Source organism: Nuphar pumila, chromosome 7 (genome assembly GCF_984573655.1).
Source record: "Nuphar pumila chromosome 7, dmNupPumi1.hap1.1, whole genome shotgun sequence".
Classification (NCBI taxonomy): domain Eukaryota; kingdom Viridiplantae; phylum Streptophyta; class Magnoliopsida; order Nymphaeales; family Nymphaeaceae; genus Nuphar; species Nuphar pumila.
The window spans coordinates 124,802,589-124,828,012 of NC_143255.1; the positions used below are offsets into that span (position 1 = coordinate 124,802,589).

Here is a 25,424-nt window from a genome sequence, read left to right on the forward strand (position 1 = left end):
GCACTTAGTGAGAGAGAGAGGGCACGGCCCACGCCACGCCTTTGCCTTTGCCTTTAACCCCTTTTTCTCTCCTTGGGAGGAGCGACCCAAAGCATGGTGCCTGCCGGTGGTTACTGTGAACAAAGAACGTGGTGGAACCAGAAACCTGAAGTTGTCACATGGATACGATTAAAAGATACGTGATACGCTGTTCTTGTGTAGTTCTTCCCATTGAGAGCAGTGTACGAGCTGACACGATACGAGCTTAAAATAAGGTCAACCGGCTGGGTTGGTACCAGGTATCTGACCCGAACTCGAATTCTTGGGTATGGGCATAAAATAGGCTGACCTGAATAATATTTGGGTCCTCCTGAACCCGACCCCAGAAATATACAGGTCGGGTTTGGGTTATGGTTTTTGTCGGTTACTGAACCTGATCTAGCTTTTTTGGCAACTACCCAACCCAACCCAACCCTTATATGCATTTTAAGTAAAAGTAAACTTTTTAAATTATATGAATTCAAGTTTGGGATTTTATTTTCATAGTCAGGCAAAACCCAAACCCAAATCCAAATCCGAACCTCACACCTTGTTATTTGGGCAAGTTTAGGGACACCCTGATGGGTCAGGTACCCGACCCATTGACAGCCCTAAGTAAAAGTCTGTCGAAAAAAAAGTAACCCCGTGAAATAGGGATGTAAACAGGGATCTTTTCTTGGATACGGATGTGTAAAGCCTGATATTCAACCCGGACCCAATTAGAGTACATACCACAATAGCTACAACATATACATATAATCAGGTCAGCTCGTCTCATATTCAGATTTGGGCAACCAAATCTGAGTCCACTTGCCATTCAGATTTGGTTTTACTTGCTGACTAAAAACTAAGATTCAATCGAATATCCGACCCAAACACCAAACAGTTATGTGCCTACCCATGACATTGCAATAATATTCATCCCATGAATATCTAGATCAGGATCGGGTCAAAATTTAGATTGTGAGTACTATGGATGAACATGGGTCTGAACCAGATCCAGGTAGCATATATCAGAATGCGGGTTGGATTTGGAATAAACAAGGGCAGGACTGGTCAGATATAGGCTAGACTTGGGTAAAGTCTAACAGACTCGTTTTACATTTTCTAAAGACAAATAAAATTTGAGTAGTTCTTTGTAAATAGTGATAAGTTGAACTGTTTTCTGCAATTTATTTATTTCTTTATTTTGAACATATAATCCAAACAATCCGTTGATATTCCCACAGTTTAAGGTACAAGCAAAGCACATGAGCTCAAGCTTAACCAGAGTTTATGCTCCTTTTGCTTTTGTTCGGTAATACATATCCAAATATTGTTCAGTAGATTCAAATATGAATCTGAATAAGATCCAATGATGTAAAGTTAAATCCGTACCCAAAATATATATGGTAAGACTTGATCCGATAAAAGAAAACCAAAATTTCACATGTAAAAAGTGAAATAGGTTAGATTAGGTCCAAACAGAATATAGATATGCCCCAAAACTTTGATTCAAATCCAAAAATAATCCAAATATCTAAAGATTAAATCTGATCCATATGTGCTATCGGATCTTGTTTTAGCTGTCTGTATCCCGGATGTAGAGTATTGAACCTTATTAATATATGAGCCAGAAATAGGTCAAGCGTATGTGAAATGAGTATGGGCTAGGGATGGCAGTGGAACGGGGGACAATGGGCCCCACCCGGCCTAGCCCCGTTTGGACCAGGGATGAAGGGCATGAAACGGGGATGGAGGCGGGGATGAATTAGGTTAAAATCTATCCCCATGCGGGGATAGACTTAAGCTTCCCCCCGCCCCCATCCCCATCCCAATCCCCGCCTTGCCCCACCCCGCCCTGTCCCCAACCCTTCACGGGATGACTATAGCCCGAGGGAAAACGGGGCCCCGCCTCGCCCCCGTTTGGACCGGGGATGGAGGACTTGAAACGGGGATGGAGGCGGCGGGGATGGAGGTTAAAATCCATTGCCGTGCGGGGATGGAGGCGGAGATGGAGCTTCGTATTTTGAGATGGGGCGGGGGTGGAGACCTTGTCCCCCGCCCCGGTCCACTGCCATCCCTAGTATGGGCCCAATGTGATTCATAATGATCATACTATTTTCTCATTACAGTTTTTATTTTACGAATGCAAATGTTAAATTTTCCCATGTTGTACAGTGTCCTGAAGTAAAAACATATATTTATTCCATTTTGGCACATTATGTAAGGTAAACATTCGGTACTAACGAACATATGGAACTATTGAGGTGAAACTTATGGATGCATATAGATGTGTTCAATGTAGTTTGTTCAACAAGGATCAGAACCTAGATTGCACTTTTCCCACGCAAGGACAAGATTTTTCAGGTCATGAAATTTTCCTACATGCTTTTTTTCTCCGGGGCTACCATGATGAGAGCAGTACTTAATCAAACAAAATATTCAAGTATCTTATTAGCTGTTGCTTTTTGAAGCTCTTAAAAAACCTGCTTATATGTCACAATCAGATTATTCAAGCCCCATCTCCTAAAAAATAAGTCATGAAGATTGCATATCTGATCTACAAAAAAAAAAACGTCCAAACAGTACAAATTGATGATTTCTACTCAATAATGTTGTAATGTTTACCCCCGTTTATATAAAAGAAGAAAAGATAAAAAAAAAGGAAAAAAGAGTCAATTCCTATTTCTATTTTTCTGGTTACCTTCTTTCATAGTGACAAATATTGTGAGATTTATGAAAAATTCTCGCGATAATATCACGAGAAATTGCCCGAAAGTTTAAAACGGTTATTTCTCATGAGAGTTTCAAAATATTGTGATATTTATGAAAAAACATAAATACCATAATTTAAATGCGGTATTTATGTTTTAAACGGCTATTTATCATGAAAAAACCATGTTTTTATTTTTAAATAAATTTTATTAATATTTTCTTATAAAATTTATTTTTTATATTTTTTATATTTTTTATTGCCAAGATTTTGCCGAAAAACACGAGATTTATGAAAAAAAAATCTTGCAAGTTTTTGAAAAACCATATTTTGCCATTTTTGACGCTTGTCACTATGCCTTTTTTTTTATAGGTAAGCTGGGGTTAGGCAGAACCCCTACCAGATAACTCTTAAGTTCTGCATTCTTTTTCCTCTATTAAAGGGAACACTAAATTCCCTTTCTCTACCACAAGGTGGTCTTTGGTACCAGTCTGTCTAGCCATTACTTTTCACACATGCATTGTTTGACACACTGTAATGTTGAAATTCAATCCTCTACCGTAACTTCACATTTAGGTTATCCCATTTGGCCTTTAGGTGCATTCGTTTGCTTATATAGATGCAACAAACTGGTAATTGTTGCATAGGATGTGAATGGTGCATCCTGCTCCAGCCAACCCGAGCCCGGATATCTGGCTATGGGCATAAAAAAATGTTGACCCCAATGTTATTTGGGTTGACCCGACCCCACTAACTGTTGTTATTTTGCTTAAAATATAACCTTAAGTTTATAATGAGAAAGGTTGTCTTAAAGAAGAGAACCCTCAAAGGACACTAGATCTTGAGCTTGTCAAATGATTGTTTAATGAACTTCAAATATTAATATTTGAACTTGTATCCATACCCGTTCTTTATTATTTTTCTGGGAGGTGACACCTACCTTTTTGGATAGCCTCTACATGTAAGCACCGTGAGAGGTCAGTGACATATAAAGCCTATGTTGTAGCACTTGCCACCCATGATAGGATGGTGGCAGTGACACATGATGTCCATGTTGGGACGATGACCTCCCATGATAAAACGCTAGAGGCATGTGGCGTCTATGTTGGGATGGTGGTCGCTCATGATGGAACGTTGGTGCATTACAAAAAATATGTGGATTAGCGACGGACGTAAACCGTCGCAAATCCATCGCTAAAAAGTTTAGCGAGGGATAACTTTCATTGCAATTTCTTAGTCGTTAATTCACAATGGAACATATCTGTCGCTATTTCTATCGCTAATTTGTGACAGATTAGAGAATGTCATGATCTATCATGAGGCCATCGCTAATTCGCAAAGATTTAGTTTTGCGATAGATATACATCCATCGTTAATTTCATCGCTATTTTAGCAATGAATTTGCGACAGATTACAATCCATCGCAAAACATCGACCGATTCAATTTTCCGATGGATAAATATTCATCGTTAAATTAGAGGCCGATACTAATTAACGATGAATAATATTTGTCGCTAATCCATCACAAAAATAAAATAAAAAATATTTAAAATATAAATATCGAGAAAAAATTTCTCATTATACAATTTATATATCTTGTGTATAAAAAACAAAGTACACATAAAAAATACAAATACAAAGTAGGTGAAGCAAATTTAACACAAGTTATAAGTGAAACAAAATTAACAACCCAGTATAATCCTCGCCAAGTTCTAATTTGTTACAAGTGAACATATACAAAGAGTTTCGTTTGAAACAAAATCAACAGATAAAGCTAATCCTCGCCAAGATTCGAATCATCGTCCTTTTCATTGTCTCGATCTGCTCCTCCATCCATGCCTCCATCAGCTCCTCTACGCTAATCATCTTCAGCATCCTATAAGAGAACCAAAATGATAGTATTAATAAACAAAATATAATAAAATAAATTATATGCAATGCACCTAATCTAAGACAATCAAAGTAACATGGCAGAATGATACATAAACTAGCAATAAAGTGAAGGACATTAACGAAATTCAGATATGTGTTCTAAGGTTGACAAATAAAATTCATAGTGATTCAATCATGCAGATATATGTTTTAAGGCTGTCAAAAAAATGTCATAGTCATTCCAGCATGCATACATGGTTTATAAGGTTGTCAAATAAATGTGTTATGTATCACAATCATGCATATATGTGTTATAAGGCAGTCAAAAAATTTTATAGTGATGAAATCATGCTTATATGTGTTCTAAGGTTGTCAAAAAACTTTCATAGTAATTCAAGCATGCATATATGTGTTATAAGGCAGTCAAAAAACTTTCATAGTAATGAAATCATGCTTATATGTGTTCTAAGGTTGTCAAAAAACTTTCATAGTGATTCAATCATGCATATATGTGTTATAAGGTAGTCAAAAGAATGTCATAGTGATTCAAGCATGCATATATGTGCTCTAAGGTTGTCAAAAAAACTTTCATAGTGATTCAATCATGCATATATGTGTTATAAGGCAGTCAAAAAACTTTCATAGTGATGAAATCATGCTTATATGTGTTCTAAGGCAGTCAAAAAAATTTATAGTGATGAAATCATGCTTATATGTGTTCTAAGGTTGTAAAAAAACTTTCATAGTGATTCAATCATGCATATATGTGTTATAAGGCAGTCAAAAGAATGTCATAGTGATTCAAGCATGCATATATGCGCTCTAAGGTTGTCAAAAAAACTTTCATAGTAATTCAATCATGCATATATGTGTTATAAGGCAGTAAAAAAACTTTTATAGTGATGAAATCATGCATACATGTGTTCTAATGCTAGCAATAAAAAATCATAATGATTTAATCATGCATATATGTGTTTTAAGGCAGTCAATTTTTTTTTATAGTGATTCAATCATGCATACATGTGTTCTAATGCTAACAATAAAAATTTATAGTCTTTTAATCATTCATACCTGACAGGCACCAGAGCTCATGTTGAATGCCGACGAAGTTCCCCTATCCCAAAAAAAATTACACAACTCATTACGGACAATGTCAGAAATGGCTTCATGTAAAAAGCCACGCATTGTGTGCTTAACAAGCTGGCGAACACCATTCCAAGAATTAGCAGGGTCAATCAGACGCTGAGAGTTGATGTTGGCGGGAGAACTCTGAAAGCTCTGGCTGGAGGAGACAACGACTGGTGTGGTGTTCATATTACTCCCAAACCCGAACACATGACCATATTTGGGTTCACCGGTTGCAGTAACCTATGTTGTAGGATCAAAAGGCGGATGCTGAGTAGAGTCATCGTTGTATTGCTCTATCATCTGTTGCTCGTATGACTCCTACAAAGTAATGATTACAGTATGAATTAATAATTAAGAATTATAATATTTATGATAATGTAATTCATGGTAACTTGTATATTACAATATTTATTAATACAATAAATACATATCGTTGTCGCTATTGCCTTCTCTGATACAAACTCTCTCGTGCCCTTACGTTTATGTGTTTCAACAAACACATCCTTGTAAGGCACAATGCCTTCTTTTTCGGCTTTCTGAAAGGTTAAATGATAAAAAAACAATTAAAAAGTATGCAGAAATACTTATAAATTTGACAATATATATAGTGATGATTTGCCATTTTCTTCTGGTGACTCTCAAAAGTCCTAGAATCACCTGTGTATAGATGGGCATCGGGCATCTTCACTCAGTTTTGTGCAGCCTTTGCTGATCAGTTTTGAAATTCATGGCTCGCCCACTTGTCGCACATTGCATTCCAATAATCCATCCTGATAGTAGAAGGGTCATGGCCCTTCCACTACAGTAGATCATCTATCCCACCAGCTGATTTTATTGTTGCAGTCTTCATATTGTGCAACATGTCAGCAAATCGATTGACAACCTCCTTCTATCATACTATCCTTGCGTCTTGCTCCTCTTTTGCAGTTGCAAAGCGATTCAAAGCCTATAAATAATTTTAGAAAGTTAGTACACATGACTATAACAAAAAATTATATATGAAACACATTAGTTATAATAAATGATTATATACCATGAATGAAGACCATAATCTTTCAAACACCTTCTTTGGGGTACTTTTTTCATTGAGTGATTGGTTCTGGTAGATGCTGAAGTAGTGCCTTCTTAATTTTTTGTATTACTTCTTGTGGCTCGAACCTCGCGTTGCACATGAATTGGTACACATTAACAATCAACTATCGATATACACTATTTATAAGATAAGTATTGGACAAGTAACAATGTAATATTTATGATCGACTATCGATATACACTATTTGAATGAGTCATTATGTGTCAGACTAAGAAGACCCTGTATTCGGCATTGTCTCGTGATGTGTATGAGTAGCTGGTGTAGGTGGGTCATGTACAGGCGAAACATCATCTACAAAACAATGAGTTAGAAATTCACACAATGCACATGTAAACTAATCAACTGTACATTTATTTAAATGATATACCTATTGAAGGATTACGTGAAGACAAAGACTGATACTGGCTATCACTGAGCTGAGATCCTATAAAGACAATTAATAAGTAACAATTTTTATATCAACTAAGAAAAAATATAATAAATTCCTATATTTAAATATAACACAAAGACATCAACCTAATGATGTCCCACGACCTCCACTTGGTCCTCGACCATTAGGTGCTCGACCATTTTGACCTCCACGAACCATATTCTAACAAATAAAAATGTCAAACATTGCACAGAATGTAACATGATAATTATGCATGTACATGCTAAGTATGCATAGAATGTAACATGATATACATTTTCATGAACATGAATATATAAATACATCGAAAATAACTTAATGCAAGCATGGATACAGTCACGTCAAACATTGCAATATGAGAAAATGATGTGGTATGTATTACAAGATGTATTTCACTAGCTCGAGTATGTTTCCTCATCACTTGTTTGACTTTCATATTCTTCTTCTTCTTCCTCCTCCCCATCTTCATCATCTACTTTGTCTTCTTCATTGGGTGCCCATCCACTTGGTATATCATTTGGATCACATTCTTTCGTACATGTGCCATCGGACAATGGAGATGTGACATTGTGACCATAAGAGAAGTCATACATATTATCTGATTGATAGTAATCACTCTCTTCAGCAATCTTATTTTCCTATAATTGATCATACTCAGGGTATAGTTTAGACTTCACCTTGCAAACCGCTCACCATTCATTTCTATCTGACTTTCTTGTATTCGGATATGAAGTATAGTAAACTTGTTGAGTTATGTTCCAAACCTTGATTTATGATTCACCTCCACAATACCTAAGACTTTGTCGACTCTTGTTGTTGTGGGATCAAACCAATGACACTTGAATAAAGTTATCATGTTATTTATGCCTAAGTAAGTCAACTCTATTATTTATTCAAAAACACCATAGTAGTCAAGTTTATTTTCATCATAACTTCTACCCTTGACATACGCATCACTATTCATCGTTGACTTATTTACACCGCACTCTTTTGTATGAAATCGATAACCATTTACGATGTACTCGTTATAACATTGCATAACTTTGGTTAGACCATTTTATAAATCATATATTTCTTTATCATTAATATCACCATGGCGAACCTACAAGCATAAACAATGACTGTAATCATGACCAATTAAGTAACATATTATTATTTACACGAAAAGAATGCATGTCATCGTCCTTACCAACTCTTTCAACCATGCCCCAATCTTATTTTCATGTTCTTTCTATACTTCTTAATCAGTGAGATGTGGAAGTTCTCTTCACAACTCTAGATCATTTTTTTTGTACTTAATAAATAATTATATTACTGAACTATGTACGTAGAAAACTTAGTGTCACATATTATGTATACTTACTCGATGTAGGGGTCTTGCTCTCGATCTTTCAAGAGTCTTGACTAGCAACTGCCAAAGGCATTCCCAAGTGGTTTAAATATCAATAGTTTGTCAGATACAATGACTTATTCACCATTATCATTACGAGGTGGGTAAGTGTAACGTGTTGGAATGTGAGGTTCAAAGTACATAGATGAGAAATTTGAAATCTCTTCCAAAGTGTATGCCTCACAAATTGAACCCTCCACTCTTGCTTTATTCTGAACCTTTTTTTGAGGTCAAATATGCATCTGTCAATAATATACATCTCTTAATACAATAAATTCCTAATGGCATTAGAGATAAAAGTATAAATAAAAATATACCTTTCAAATTGGTACATCCACTGATATTGCACAGGACCACCAACCCTAAGTTCATATGGAAAATGTATGATCGCATGTTTTATAACATCGAAAAATGCTGGCAGAAATATCTTCTCTAGCTGACAAATAGTAGTGACAACAGAATAGTTGAGATTATTTACCTTAGTTACTACAACTTTCGATGCACACAATGTTCTAAAAAATCTGCTCAACTCGGATAATACCCCCATATAGGTTTGTCTAACATATCATGGAATGCTAGGGGAATCAACCATTGCATAATGACATGACAAGCATGGCTCTTCAACCCATATAATTGTCCCTCATCTATCTTCACATCCTGAGCAATGTTAAAGAAGTATCCATTTGGAAACCTCAACTGTCGCAACCACTGACATACATGATTTACTTAATCTGGTCCAAGCACGTATCTTGCCTTTGGTTTCAGTACTTTGTAATTGTACTCTTGGAGTTCCAATTCTGGTCTTTTACATATTAGTTTTAAATTTATACGGGCCTTCGGATTATCCTTCGTGTTTTCTTTGAAATTCATTACCGTATTGAACACATTATCAAACACATTTTTCTCTACATGCATCACATCCAAATTATGTCGTATCAATAAGGTCGGCCAATATGGTAGTTCCTAAAATATAAATTTTTTTGTCCAATTGTGCTCCTTTTCAAATTCAAGAAAGGGCGTCGGACTACGGACATTTATCAGCCCATATGAAAAGTATCGCAATCGTCTTAAAATCTTTATGTCAGACAACCGTATAGGTGGACCTTCTATTTCAGTTGTACCTGCTCATAACACATTCCTTTGTCGTCGAAACGAATGGTCGCTGGATAGAAAACGACGGTGACAATCAAACCAACACGGCTTCCTTCTATGTGTCAATCTAAAAGATTTTGTATCCTCCATGCATGAATGTCTGAACCAGTGAGATATCTAATCCATGGATAAATGTCTGAACCAGTGAGACTGGTCTTTGACAAATTGATTGAATAAGGCAAACAATTGGTTCAAAAGAGATTTTAAGCCCTCTAACAGAGTAGTTTCAGGAAACTCCAAACAGACGATTCGTAGATCACTTTGTGATCTTTCCAGAATGCTGAAGATTGAAATTTTTGGATTATCCTATTGGTCTCTACATATTTTTGAAGTTAAGATATTTTTTGTTCTAATATATGTGAATGGTAGAACTGGATTTAGAGCATGCAGATAACAAGTGAATATATAAAGCAGTAAACGATCAAATTATCAAACCCTCAGAACATGAAAGATCTTAAACAAGTTGTCAACTTTTCTAAATGTTATGTGGCTCATCAGACAAATCAACACAGACAAAAAATTGTCACCAATACGGAATGCCGTCAGAGACATAACAAAGCAGTTCGGCAAGTTTTTTTTTTAGCATTCACGCAGCAGAGATTGGATAGCAACGATGTCAAATCAGAAAAATCTTTTAACAGAAAAGTTGAAGATCCGGATGTTAGCTTTCCAACAAGATAAGACTCGAATTTTTTTGTTCAGTCATTTGGGAGATCAGAGCAAAACGATAACCTCTGTCAGACAAATTACTGTCAGGACAGAATGTGGTTCACATCCCAATGATAGGAACTTTCCAGCAATTTTAACCACTCTTAGACGTGGATTCTGGCCAAACGCTCAACATAAAAGTTAAAGCTTGACGTCTTTAATTTCTAACGAGCCAAAGCATGCATGAAACATACTAGTAACTTGGGAGCTATGGTCCAAACTCTGCGACTATGTCAGACAATCTAGAATGACGAACACGACAAACACAAAACTCAAAGCTCGGAACTGCAATCTTGAATCCAACTAAGATAACCACGCATAAAAATCCACTAGATTTTGAACAAATTCAAAACGAAACCAACTATAACAAATGAATAATACCCAGATGAAATTCCAACACAAATAAAAGATGCAATACAATTTTTGTAAACATGCATAAGTTGAAAACTAGAACTCAAAAAAAACAAGAGAAGAAGTTTGTGTATCTAATGCAGCCATGATCAACCACACTTCAACAACAACAATGGGAGCCCACGATCGATTTGACAATACGAGGGAAGTCTCTAACGTCTAGGACAACAACCACAAGGGCTTCTAGACCCTCACACGCTGGGCAACACCCGAACACCCTTAACAAGGGCCTTCTTCCTCAAATGACCACTCTTCACATTTTTTCTTATTCACAAAATTTGCATCAGAATTTGTTTTGATAGCCAACCTCTCCACCATTTTTCTGCTGAGATTTAAGGGGCTCAAAAAGGAGCAAGGCTCCTCATTGGCCACGTGAGAGGCAGCCTCCCTTGAGGCCAATGAGAGAGCATATTACAAACAAATCTTAACTTTCATTGCACCTTAAGTTGGCCCAATAAAAATGCATATGGACAAGAGGCTCACCTCTCAATGAGCCATTGAGGTGCCACCTCTTCTTGGACCAATGAGTTTGCAACATTTGAAAAGAGTTATTATGACCCTCCAACAACCATTTGACTTTTTAAGTCAAATTGGGATTCAAATGAGGGTCAAGACTGTCCACTTAAAGTGGTGCCAAATGTATGCAACATGATTTGGATCTTGGGCAAGATCCAAACTTTCTACAATTTGGATCATGCTAAAAAATACATTAAAATAAAATACAGATAAAAAAATAAAAAACTACCCGAATACCCCATACGCCCTCTAGTGCCATAAAATAATTTTATAGGGCACTAGAACTATCCAGATCCGTAAAATTCAACACCTAAAAAAAGAAAAAAATAACAGAAATAAAATACATAAAAAGGCTAAATGATTTCAGACATACAAAATAGAATCAAACATAGAAATATAATTTTTGAGAAATAAACCAAATATCTAAAAAATTAGAACATGATATTCAAAGCGGATCTAGATACACGAAAATTCAATTGGACTCAGATAGTCCTATATGATTGGATCTGCCACGGATCACATCTCGGATCGGATCTGGTGAGTTGGAAATAGATCTAACTTGCCTTCAATGCGTGGATCTTCAGGATGCTCTGCATCAATTTACCTCATTTTGGTCTTATCAATGGGTCATGGGTTACGCCCAGACTTAGCTAACACTACCTAAAATCAAAGTTTTTAACAACTTTACAAAATACTTAGCCAAATTTTCAGAAGTCTCAAAATTTAACATAAAGAAAAACACACGATATTACACGATCACCTACAAAAATCATAAAAAAAGCCTTATAATTATGAAATTATATATGAGTATCACAAGGTATTCAAGCTCTAATTTTTGCAACCTTAACTGCAGCTTATATAGGTGAATCCATGAAAGGTCATCATTGAGTAGCTTTTCATCCAAATAAGTGTTATGGAAGGTCATACCTTATAAAATTATGAAGTATCACATGAAGTATTGCAAAATTCTAAAATATTTATAAAAGTCTGATATTGCGAAATTGCAACAAGTGTCTCATGCCTTTAAGTATTGTGGAAATTCAGAATTTACAATATTCCAAAAGAGTATCATATGACGTATGAAAAATTTATGAAAGTCCAATATTGCAAAATTTCTTATTCGCATCACACTAGTATTGTGAAATTCCTTTTTCTTGCGAAATTTTGTCTACATAAATGATGCTTCATTTCTCAACCACTTTTTTTTTGCATCTAGAACAACTTTTTTTGCAATCTTAGGGTTCTTGCAGTCTCTAATCCTTCCAGCGATCTTGCAATAACATTCAAGTGAATATTTCGACATGCCACTTTATGTAAATCCCTCATTAATGGTAGTTCATCGACAGTGGTTCATCGGCGATGAAAAAACCCAAATTTTGTTATGTACATTAATTGAACTTTATTATGTTATGTATAAATTAGTGAATGTATGTTTGTGAGAGGTGATGAAGTTATTTATGAATGAATTATGTATATATCATGGAATGAAGTTGTTTGATTTTTGTATTTTGAGAAGAATGAATTGTGTATATAACAAGAAATAAAGTTTTTTATTTTTTATTTTAGTATAATAATCAATTGTTTATATAATAGTTGATTGATTTGTTTATGTATTGTGTATATAATAGGTGATTGATTTGTTTATGTATTGTGTATATAATAGGTGATTGATTTGTTTATGAGAATGAATTGTGTATATAATAGGAAATGAAGTTGTTTGATCTTGTTTTTTATTTGATATGTGTTGTTTATGTTATAAGTGATTTATTTGTTTATGAGAATCAATTTTGTATAATATATTTATAATAGGGAATGAACATGCATTTGTAACTGGTGATTTTTTGTACCATGAAGGAATTTCACAAGGTATGTACGAATTTCCATTCATTCTTTTTAAATCAGAAAGAAATTTTATAATATTTTGGTATTCGTAACAATTCATGCGATACTCATTCAAAATTTTGCAAGGTACATCATCGGATTTTTTTTACTATGCAAAGTTGAGAAGTTCATATGTACCTTGCAAAATTTCTTTCTAATTTAAAAAGAATGGACGAGAATTCACACATACCTTTCAAAATGTTTTCCTGGTACAAAAAATCACCGGTTAAAAATACATGTTCATTCTGTGTTATATACACATTATACACAATTAATTCTCATAAAGAAATCAATCACTTGTTACGTAAAAAACACATATCTAACAAAAGACAGGAATCAAAACCCAAGTCTGTACCTGCTACCATACCCAAAAATCGGGTCCAAGTCTAGTTTCACCTGAGTTTGAACCAAACCCAACTTATTGACACCCCGACCCCTATGCCAGCATGAGCCTTGCCTTGATTGGAGTAACTGATGATAGGACTCATACATGCTTTAAGACGAGGTTACCTAAAGGACGTCCTCTCATTTGCCTCTGCATGGGCACCTCGCCAATGTTCTGGTTGTGAGACAACCTGTATCTCATCCTTTTCTAACACAGCAAACCGATTATTTGACTCCTTCCCTTCAACGCATACCATATAATGTAAAATATATTTTTCACTACTTAAAGAGCTCACACTAGTCGAGTCAAGCCGAGCCAAGTACCTATATATTGTTCATGTTCAGCTCGTCGAGCCTATTTTACGAGCTTGAACTAGCTCTTTACGAGCCAAGCCACAAGCAGCTTGGCTTGTTTCCCCGCACTAGTTAGAGGATCTTGAAAGGCCTTAAAAGGTTTTTAAGGATGACAATGTCCCAGATGTAGATCTGACATCCAACCAAATCTGAATCCGATTGGTCAAATTTGACAAAGTAAATTAGATCTGGTTAACAATGAGATTCGAATTCAGTATGCAGATTTGCATCAGAATCCAAGTCCAAACCAAATCCAACCCTGCCTGATTATCTGACCCAACTACATATAAAATACATCCTATTAGCAAATTGGATTCAGTGTCACCCTTTTCCGATCCAACTCTGAATCCGATTAAGTTGGATCGGATAAGGTACGAGATTCAGTAATGCTTAGATCTAACCTGTGTCCGACTTCTTTCACATCCCCAACTTTAGCTAGAGTTTTTTAGTTGGAGTTGAATGTGATAGCAGGAAAACAAGTGATCTTGGATTTACTCTAAGTATAATTTTTTAACTAATGGGCCATTTTTCAAGTTGGCATATATTCATGCTGCCATTAATTTTATATGTATATGTGAATCCAAGAATATCTTACACGTATATGCATACATACCTGCCTACATGCATGCACATAAAAGTCTAATAAGGTAGGTGAAGTTAATTTTTCTTTTTCAAATAAGTTTTTAGTGTATAATATTAAAAAAAACATAGAAGGATAAAAATATATCAAGTTCTATCTCCCTCACAGATATAATAATGAAGGGTTAATGAGAAATTATTAGTCTTACAATTTAGAAAGAAAAAATAAACTTTACTGTGTGTTATCTGGATGTGTACATATGTAGAAATATAATGTATTTTTTTTAATTCTCTTTCCAAAAAGAACTTTTATTGTATAGTAAAATGGTAATAAGGGTTTTATATATGTAAAAAGAAAACAATACATGTGAGTGGATCAGGTTTTATTTAGATTCCAACAAAGATTTGACAAAAAAGAAAAAAATATTGATCTAAATCCAAATCCAAATTCAGACAAAATCCGGTCAGATGAGTACAAATCCATTCAGATGTTGTGTTAAGATCTGTATAATAAAAATTGCGCCATGGCATAGATTGAAACTGCTTTTGTATTTTACAAGTTCTTAGAGTTGCCCCAAGGGGTTTGGCATAGTAGGATGGAGCCTAGGCCACTAGGCAGGGAGCTTAGGTCCAAATCCCATGGGTGTCATGTCCTTTTGCACCTGCTATTCTCTTGGGGTGAGGGGTAAGCCTTCAGAGTTTTATACTACCAGGATAGAGACCGTTAAGTGCGGCAGGCAGAGCCAGCATAACTTAGGTCTCTAATACTGGGGGCGGTTTTTCTGCAAAATAAAAGTAAAATAAAAAGCTTTTTACAGGTTCTATCTCAATACAAACACAGAGTAAATTCATCTATCGCAAGCCTTGTGTTTCTGTGCATATGACTGATAACCTAAACTTAGCCTAATTTTCAATTTGGATCATTCTTGGTCACAACAATGCAATCAGAAAAAAATAAAGAACAGTGTTCTAAGCTACCCTTGGCATATAAATTATGAAAATTTTCTTTTAGGGCCAATATTTTACCCTAATTCTAAAAATGAGCCACACATTCCTGAATTTCCTTATTTAGCCACAGGCTTCCTGATAACTGTCAAACACAGAGCTCATGTTAAGGTACATCATATTGGGAAGAATAGTTAAATAAGAACACCATGACTAATAAGGGTTCAGATCATCTAGTAGGGGCAACTTGTGAATGTCACCAAGTTGATAGAATGTTAAACACAAGAGTGGCATCCCTTGCCATAAGGTCGATGTTGGATGTACTTTCACTGGGCAAGAGGATCATAAGAGTTTTGTCAACTAGCCTATATATATATATATATATATATATATATATATATATATATATATATATATATATATATATATATATATATATATATATATATGAAAAATCAAATATGTTTACCAATCAAATATGTTTTCTGATATGAATCACGATTTTCATTGTTTTTTTTGCAAATCTAACCTTACAAAGGTGTGGTCCATTTGCTAGGAATCGGCTGTTGGATCATCTTAATTGGATCAAGATATGTGATTTTTTATGTTTAAATATTTATAAAAATTCTAAGCTATTGATTTTCAACCCTTAAAAGATTCTTCTTACTGGATGATCCAAGAGTCTGCTTCTATAAAACCAAGCGTTTAGATCACATCGGTACAGTGAAATTTTCGACAAAAGGTAAAAAAACCTATAAAAGTCTTGATTCATGCCAGTAAACATATTTGGTTGGTAAACATATTTTAATTATCAGACATATATATATATATATATATATATATATATATATATATATATATATATATATGGGAAAGACTTTTAGGAATCAAGATTGATAAGCCTAGAAATCGATTCTCAATTTTAAGGATCCATGTAATTGTCACTTTTTATTATATTTTCATAGGTGTCTGATTAACCCCATTTGGACAATCGAAAGAAACAAAAAAACTTTTGGTAGGAATGGCAGTGGACCGGGCGAGGCCGGGGGACACGGTCTCCACCCCCACCCCGTCTCAAAATTCTGCCCTCCAACCCTGCACGGGTTTTAATTTTCACCTGCATCCCCGTTCCCGTTGCATGTCCTCCAACCCCGGTCCAAACGGGGCGAATTCAAAGTCTGATTCTAACCAACTTTGAATTTGGATCCAAACCCAATTAATTCAAAACCAATTAGGTCAGACTTGGTAATGCCTAGATCCAAGATTCGGTCAGACTTGGTAATGCCTACATCAAGCCTAGACTGGCCTGTTTACATCCCTAACTGGACCTCCTTCTTTCATAACCAAGGATATCTGAGATCAGGTCATACCCTGATTCGGGTTGGACCAACTTCCATCCCTCCTCCAAAATGGATAAAAGCATGGTTGGCAAACTTGGCGAGTCAACTCATGACTGGCCTGAGTTGGCTCGGATTGGGCCCTAACTGAATTAGAAAAAATGTATGACTCGATTAGGGTCAAACTCGGCTGAGTCAAAAGTCAACCAAGAATCGACAGAGTCTTGGTTACCTTTTGTCAATATCATGATATTTGGCAAATTTATATTTTGTAAATTTAGACTTACAAAATATCTTAAGTAAATATTAATATATCATGATATTTTTGTAAATGTATAACATAAATATCTTCAGTAAATTTATATTTTGTCAAATATTTCACAAATATCATGTCATTGTACATTTTAAAATAATGAACTAACATATTTTTATTTGTTCTGTAATATTTTGAAAATATTGCCAAGATTTGTCACCATCATTTTTTTTAAGTTATGTGTATTATTATATGTAATAAATCACACTCATATATTAATTTAAATTTTCTTGTACTATAAAAATATATATTTTATTTTAATAAATTAAATAAAAACCTTGACTCACTCAATCGCCGAGTTGACTCATCCGAGTCGCCAAGTTGCATGCGTCCGTTACGATACCGAGTCCCAAGAATGCCAAACCACGATAAATGCCAAGCATCAATCTAAACATAATCGTCATTTGTAAACAACAGTGAGGGGCTTTACGTAATATTATCTCACAAAAGACACCTCCTCTTTCCTTTCCCTTTCCCTGTTGTTGGTAGGCAAGAAGGCTTCACATTTTATGCAGCCGTGGCTGCATGGTGGGAATGCATCTACCTTCCTGACAACCATCCATCTTAGGATTTCTCGAGATGCGTGCGGTGTTGAGATGCATGGTCAGCTGTAGCGGAGCTGCATGCTAAAGCATAAAAAAATGACCTCATAATATATACATATATATATAAAGAGAGGGAGGCTCCAGCTCTCTCTCTCTCCGACTCTTTGCTCTTCGCGGATTCTGGAAACTCTAGAGAGGATCGAGGCGGAGATCGGCTCCGCCATTTTTTCGGCCTGTTTTTCTCTGATTCTTCGTCGGATTAAAGATGAATATATTTAGGTTAGCGGGGGACATGACGCATCTCATGAGCGTCCTCGTCTTGTTGCTCAAGATCCACACCATCAAATCATGTGCAGGTACTTTTTACACCTTTTTCCCGATTTTTTTGGAACTTTTGTGTGTGTTTTTGTTGAATTGTAAGAACTCTGTGGAGTTCTTGATGTATTTATGCCTAGGGTTTGATGAATTCGTCATTTCGATGGTTTTCGTTCGTCGAATTGATGAGATCCTCGTGATTTTTGAGCCGGATCTGAAGAATTTCGGAGCTCGTGTTATTCTTTGTTTTTTTATTAGTTTCATGTCGTTATAATCGTCCATCTAGATCGATCGTGATGGCGAGCGATCTGTTCATGCTTGTCATTTTCGAAATGAGGGAATTTTAGTGAATTGCTAGCCCTTACAGTTTACCAGGAGAAAGAAAGACATTTAGCTGCATTCTCCTCGATTTTGTGATCTCGTTTCCGTACAGTGTGTGCAGTGTCACAGTTACCGTGTATTGTATATGTGCTTTACGAGAAAATGAATCATTGCTCCAATGAGAATGAGATCTATCGTGCCGGGATAGACTTAGGAGTGGCTTTTTTGGATCTAGACAACATTTGTATGAGAATTCAACTTCACGTCAAAGTGAGGAAGATATAGTATTAGCCTTTTGTTAGTTGCTACATGCAATATTGGCGAAAGATAACAAAAGGGATTCGGAATGAATGCCTAAATTGTCCAATGCTTATTGTAGGAGTTTTTGTAGGAGATTGAAGCTCAGGGTTCTTTTATGAGTGTGTTAATTTGGTTGATATGAATTGGATCCGTCAAACTTAATGAAAATTGCATCTCTTTAGACGTTGTTGATGTAGATTTAGGAGTTCTTAGTTGTGTGTTAGTTGGTTTTTATCTCATCTGATGGTGTAAGTAATCCTCTTCTTGTAGGTTTAATTTATATATGCTTCAGAAACAATTCAGTTTTGGGTTAGAAATGAGTTTCCCAGTCTGTTTTTGTCCAATCTGGAGACGTAGTTTGCAGCAAGGGCACTCTTGAGTCGTGATTATCTGAAATAGCCATTGGAATAGAGATTAACCAAATGGACATGGGACAGCCATAAGCGACTCATGATAGAAATGTAATTGTACGCTTCAGTTTGTCAAATTAAAACTGATTATAGCTGGAAATGGGAAGGCCTAATGATGCTCCAGTTAGAAGGATGGAGAAATGGGAAAATATATTAGTTAAAAGAGGTCGGGGTAGGCCTAGGAAGACATGGATGGAGGTGATAGGAAAGGATATGAATGCTTTGAACCTCACCGAGGACATGGCATTGGATAGAAATGAATGGAGGAGAAGGATTCATGTGGAAGACCCAGAATGATTTTCTTTGTTGGTTCATATCGCCGACCCCAATTGTTTTGGGATGAAGGCGTAGTTGTTGTTGTTGTATAGCTGGAAATAGTTTGAGTGGGCAGTGAAGCAGGTAGTTTGCCAACTACCTGAATTCAGCATGATAAGCTCAGGACAAGTTCATTTATTTGCTAAACAAACCAAGCTCAAATTTAACATTGAGATTGTTTTGATCAAAATACTGAATCTAAACTCTTAAAAATGTTTGTTAAGAGTTCAATAAGCTCATCATCATCATCATCATATATATATATATGATTAATGTTTGCTACAGTCAATTGTATTTGCAATCTACTTAGCAAAACAGCATTTTTTTTTCTCACATCTAACACCATAGATGTGATCTATATGTTTTTATTAGTGGAACCGGCTTTTGTATCACCGGAATCCAACTTGTATATAGGCTTTTTCAGTGATCCAAAAATCAACAGTTATGAATGCATCATTTTTTCTTGACTCATTAACACATTTTTTTTTTCAGAAAAATATGATCCAAGGGTTAATTCCTACTAAATCAAGCATCTTGAACACATCTATGAAGTTAGATTGAGTCAAAACAACTTCATCATAAGATCCCAACTAGATTGCATATATATATATGTACACAATCTAGTTGGGATATATGCTACAATGGTTTGTATGTACAAACAACTTAGCAAATCCTTTTTTTCATTTTTTGTTTTTTCTTGCACATTTAATCCCATAGATGTGATTGAGATGGTCCATTTAGTGTGGATTGGTGTTTGGATTTCAGAATTCCGACATGTGAACATGATTTTTTAGTGATGCAAAAAGCAACATACTTTTGTCAAAAAAATGCGTTCTTTAATAAAAAAAAAGTACAACACAAGGGTCGTTTGCTAACAAATCAACCATGCTGAACTCATTTATAGGGTTGGATTGGGTCAAAATAACTTGCACCATGAGGTCCTAATTGGGTATTTATGAATTGCATGTAATACAAATTAGTCAAAAGTTTGAGTATCATATACTTGCTTCCTGGGGATATGTTACCTTGATTGTTTTGGAGGGCCAACCGTCCATGTCTAATGCTTGGACACTTGGACACAGACATTGACACTCCTAGAATACTTCATTTTTTAACATAAGAGTGTCCAAGCAAAATGAACACTTGGTGTCGCATATCTGTCACTTTTGAGCATCTTAGACATGTGAACACTTCGTGTCAACCTTGTTTAGACCCTATTTTTTCTCCATATATTTTATTGGATCCCAACTCCACGAAAATGAGTCAGCATGCCCATTTACTATACAGAAAAGGCTCACTCTCTCATATTTAAGCATGAGCCTTGCTCCTAACATAGTCTTCTATTCTGGTCCCATCTGGATCGCCTCTGATCAACATTTGTGTGCGCATAAAACTTTTTCTGATCCACTTTTATTAGGCTCCTTAATAATTCTCTGATCTCTTTCTTGTGTGTTCATATTTTCTTAAGTGAATCTATCACTATCTTGGTTTCTAGTTATTTCTCCCTTTTTTCTGAGTGACATGTTAGTTTCAACAACTCTTCAACTTCTCTTTCCATTACTAGAGTGAGCTTTCAGATGGACACAAAATACAGGTGGGAACTAAATAAAAGTGTTGAGTGGTTCAATAAGTATGTTGCTGCTTATAATGGGAACAGTGTTACTAATAAAGGGTGAGATTAGCTTCCTAACTTTAGCTTATTGACCTCTGTGTTAATGATGTTTTAGTAACAACCTTTGTGCGTTCAAGCTAAACCATTTCCTCACTTTCATGTCTTTCTTTTTTTCCTTTTGTTCTAAATATTTTGGAATACTGTAGGAGTCAATTACTATGATGACTAAAGAATGAAGCATCCAGAAACTCAGGATATTGGTATAGTATTTGCAATTCTTTTAGAATGCTATGCATATTTAGGTCTGTCATGTGTTACACTCAGAAGTTGTTTTTCTATTTCTATGACTGGAATATGCATTTACATTGCAATATTTGTGTAAGATACTGTATCCCAATTTGTTACAAAATGATTTCAAATAATTTTGGTACTTGACTCTGTAGTCTCTGATATGTTCATCTTTTCTTTAATTTATGCTGTCTTCTCAGTGAAATTCTCTGGGGTACCTAGCTGAAAAACCAAGTGGACTTTTATCATGAAGGGAACTTGCATTTGCTTATACATCAGTTATGTAGTTAAAATCCTGCCTAGGCTACCTAGGCGCAAGCCTACTGCCTAGAAGCAGCTAGGTGCCTAGGCGAGTACCCAAGTGGAGGTGGGGGGGGGGGCACTGTGATTGGTATTTTACATTTTTTTGTAATGTTTAAAACATAATAATCATGTTTTGATCGTGTATTTTAAAATATTTAAGTTTCTCAGTAATGTTTCTTATTTTGTGGTTCTTATATTTTTATTTTAAATAATTTTATTCTTGTGTGGGTCTCTAGGTGACACAACTAACCAAATGTTTGTTTAGATGAATTTGAATGTTAGATATGTAATTATGTTTTTTATTTTTTAGCTTTGTTCATGGATTATTTTTTTATGTTTCAATTGTTAAGTTTCATAAATTGTGTTGAATATGTATTTTCTATTACTTCTAAGAACTATTATAAGTTTTTATTATTTTATTATTTTCTTTTTTTGGTCTTAACTAGGCTGACTAGTCCCACCTAGGTGCCGAATGGGCCTTTTAGGCGATTGGTGCTTAGGTTTTGTCTAGCGCTTTTAACTACTAAGTACATCAGCACTTAATGGTAGTTAGGAGCTGTATTAGGGAATATTAGTAGAAGAAAAAGGCTCGTCAATTTTTGTGTGTTCCTTTAAACATTCAAGTATTTTCTGTGTGATACCTGTAGCCTCTTGATTTTTATGTGCATGAATTGATCCTGTGTGAAATATCATGGAAATTTTCATTAGTTCATTACTTTGCATTATTAACATGTAATGTACTTGTTATATGCAGGCATATCTTTGAAGACACAAGAGCTTTATTTTCTGGTTTTTGCTACTCGATACTTGGATATATTCACGAATTACATTTCACTATATAACACGTTGATGAAGTTAATTTTCCTGGGGAGTTCATTTTTGATCGTTTGGTACATGAGGCACCACAAGATTGTCCGAAGGTCGTATGATAAGGATCAAGATACCTTTCGCCATTTTTTGCTCATCTTGCCATGCTTTATTTTGGCCCTTCTCATTCATGAGAAATTTACTTTCAAAGAGGTACCATATATTTTATGACCCCTAGATCAATTCCTGGCCAAAAGGAAATCTGTGGCATTTTGTATTATGTATCTTGTTGTTGTGCTTCCGGTGAATTTCTTCATTGCAATACTACATACATGATGTCATAATCAAGCTTAAATTTTGTCTTGTACTTGTCACTTGCTTCTAGTTCTCATGTATTTGTATTAATTTCTAAGTGGCATCCATGGCAGGTGATGTGGGCCTTCTCCTTGTATCTGGAAGCTGTTGCCATACTCCCCCAGCTGGTATTGCTGCAGAGAACTAGGAATATCGACAATTTGACTGGACAATATGTTTTCCTTCTTGGGTAAGTTTTACAAAATTAAGTTTTATTGTAGCCAATGAGAATTGTCTTTAAAAGGGATAGTTGTTCTTTATGCTTTCCCTTATCCAGTCAAGTAGTGATGATTGTTGATTGGCTAGTTTATGCTTTCATACATCTTTAAGCGAAGTTTTCCTTGCACTCTCCTATCTGGTTTGCTTTACATATTTTTAATGCACCACCCCTAGAGTAGGTGTTATCCCTTCTTTCACCCTTATACTATAGTTGCTTGGTTGAATAGGTTAAGTTCTTACTTTGGGCCATGAGAGCACAAGCTCTTTAAAATGTTAGTTCTGCTCCATTCAGGCTAGGCTTCAGTTTGTTCGCAATGATTTTCTTAAAGTAGCTGCTTGGGAAGAAGAAGACTGATCTGATCTTTGGGTAATATCCTGTCTAAACTGCGTTCCAAAACAAAGTAAATTGCTTTCAAGCCAAGACAAAGTAAAATGAAACATAGAGATAAATGAAGCAAAAATAGCAGATATCATGCATTAATCATGAATCATATTATGTCATTGTGATGTTTTATGCTTTTGTTGCCTCTCCTAAAAAGTTTTTTATCTGCACACTATGCAGTGGATACAGAGGTTTATACATTCTCAACTGGATATATCGCTATTTTACTGAAAAGCACTATGCACACTGGATAAGTATGGCAGCCTTTAAGATCCTTGCAATTTTTTATTTTACTTGGTTTGGTTCTCATCTCTAACCACGTTGGCAAACACTCTTCCTGCAGCTTGGATTTCCGGACTGGTCCAGACAGCACTGTATGCCGACTTTTTCTATTATTACTTTCAGAGGTGTGTTTTTTGTTTTGCTACTTAATATTCATATTAAAGTCTAGCAGTTCAATCTTTCGGATTGTGACTGGCTTCTTTGCCCTTCTCTTGTGTGCTTGCAGCTGGAAAAATAATGTCAGGCTCGAATTACCAGCCTGAATAAGTTTTAGCAACCATTTTCATGGCGGCAATGAGCAAATCAGTAACAAATTTGTCGTCTGCTACGGGTGTTGTTAGCGTTCTTTCTTTTCTCATTCATATTTACCCTTCTGGTTTCTCTGCTTGGTTTATTGGATCAAAGAATCGTCATGTTCCTCAAAGGGAAGGCTCCTTTTGGAAGAGGATAAAAGCAGAGGACCATTTTTTTCAGAGACAAAACACAGGCCAACTTAGATTGTTTTAACTAAAGTGGATGATATTGATGTCAGCCTTGTGAAACCCAAGCTTGCGACATCCTTGCAGGCAGCAGATAAATGAAAATGGGAAAAAAATTTATGTATAACCTGTACTTCTTTAGAAGTATGTTTCTTTTCTTTTTCGTTTTTCTTTTTGAAAGGCAAGCTGGGGTTAGGCAGACCCCCTACCAGTTATACAAGGATATCATTGGGATTTGAACTTGCAACGTCCCAACACAAGGTGACGTGCACTAGCTGCTCCTACCACACAAGCGGAGCCCCCGCTGGTTTTCGAAGTATGTTTTTGCTTCAATTATTTTAACAAGGAGAGCAGCAGCCCCCACCCCACCCCACCCCCCCCCCCCCTTTTTTTTGCCTTTTTTTTAAACTTAAACCTGGAGAGCAGGGCTCTAATTTTTTAGGGAATTTGGTTGGTATCTTCAATTAGATCTAAGATAAGCGGAAAAAACAAAAACAAAAAAAATCAAACGTGGCCATTGCATGCTTGACATGAGGGATCAAACTTTGAGCATGATCATCCAAGAGTACCACCTAAATTTAATGACAATACCATCCTAGTGTCACAGTCTAAGACAATACTATCCCTGCGTGAGCTTGAACTCCCTTTCCAACGTGACAAACAATTCATAAATAATGCATACTTTTTGTTAGATTATTAGTCGGGGTTATCATATAATAGCAAAATTATAAATATAGAAAGCAGACCTAACAATTTCTTTTCGTTTCCTTAGGGCACGTATGAAGGAGATTGTGTTTGGAAAAATGCAAGAAAAATGGTAACTTTAACAACCGTTCCAAATGAGAAAAAAATTGGAAGGAAAGCTTTTCTAAAAAGTTTAATTTTTTACAAGAAAATTTTCTCTATTTGTAGGGGGTGGAAGAATTTTTCCTATCAATTTTTTTTTGGTATTAGGGCAACCATTCACCCACACCTCATTTTATGGAGTTGCCACAAGAAAAGGAGGGGCTACTCGACTCTCTCTGAGGAAGCTGGTCAAATCTCTTCTCATTTTTTTACATTTTCCACAATATATTTTTTTTCATGCAAACAAGTAAAAACTTTTAATTTAAAATTATCATATCAAAATTTTCTTTTCCTATGAGAGTTTTTCTTGCTTTCAAATGTGCCCTTAGATAGTCAATACCATTGCAAGCTCAAACTAAAAACTACTTCGGCTAGGATGATCAACGTTAGCTTCCAACCATCATATTCCGTCAAAAAGGTTAAATTGTTAGAACATTTATATTTGAAACTTCAAACAAATT

General features: G+C 35.5%; 1 protein-coding gene across 1 annotated transcript; it reads left to right on the forward strand.

Annotated features, from left to right (window-relative positions):
• Positions 1–17,879: 17,879 nt before the first annotated feature.
• On the forward strand, positions 17,880–24,244 carry LOC149833341 (ER lumen protein-retaining receptor-like). The gene is made up of 6 exons (XM_090015057.1): positions 17,880–18,086; positions 22,349–22,614; positions 22,830–22,945; positions 23,537–23,610; positions 23,700–23,763; positions 23,865–24,244. The coding sequence occupies exons 1-6, from the start codon at positions 17,996–17,998 to the stop codon at positions 23,899–23,901; spliced, it is 648 nt and encodes a 215-aa protein (XP_089871183.1). The 5' UTR covers positions 17,880–17,995; the 3' UTR covers positions 23,902–24,244.
• The last annotated feature ends 1,180 nt before the right edge of the window (positions 24,245–25,424 follow it).

Coding starts and splice junctions, on each gene's coding strand:
- LOC149833341 (XM_090015057.1), top strand. CDS start 17,996: ATGAATATATTTAGGTTAGCGGGGGACATGACGCATCTCATGAGCGTC. Junction 22,615..22,829: donor AGAAATTTACTTTCAAAGAG/GTACCATATATT, acceptor CATCCATGGCAG/GTGATGTGGGCCTTCTCCTT. Junction 23,611..23,699: donor GCACTATGCACACTGGATAA/GTATGGCAGCCT, acceptor CTCTTCCTGCAG/CTTGGATTTCCGGACTGGTC.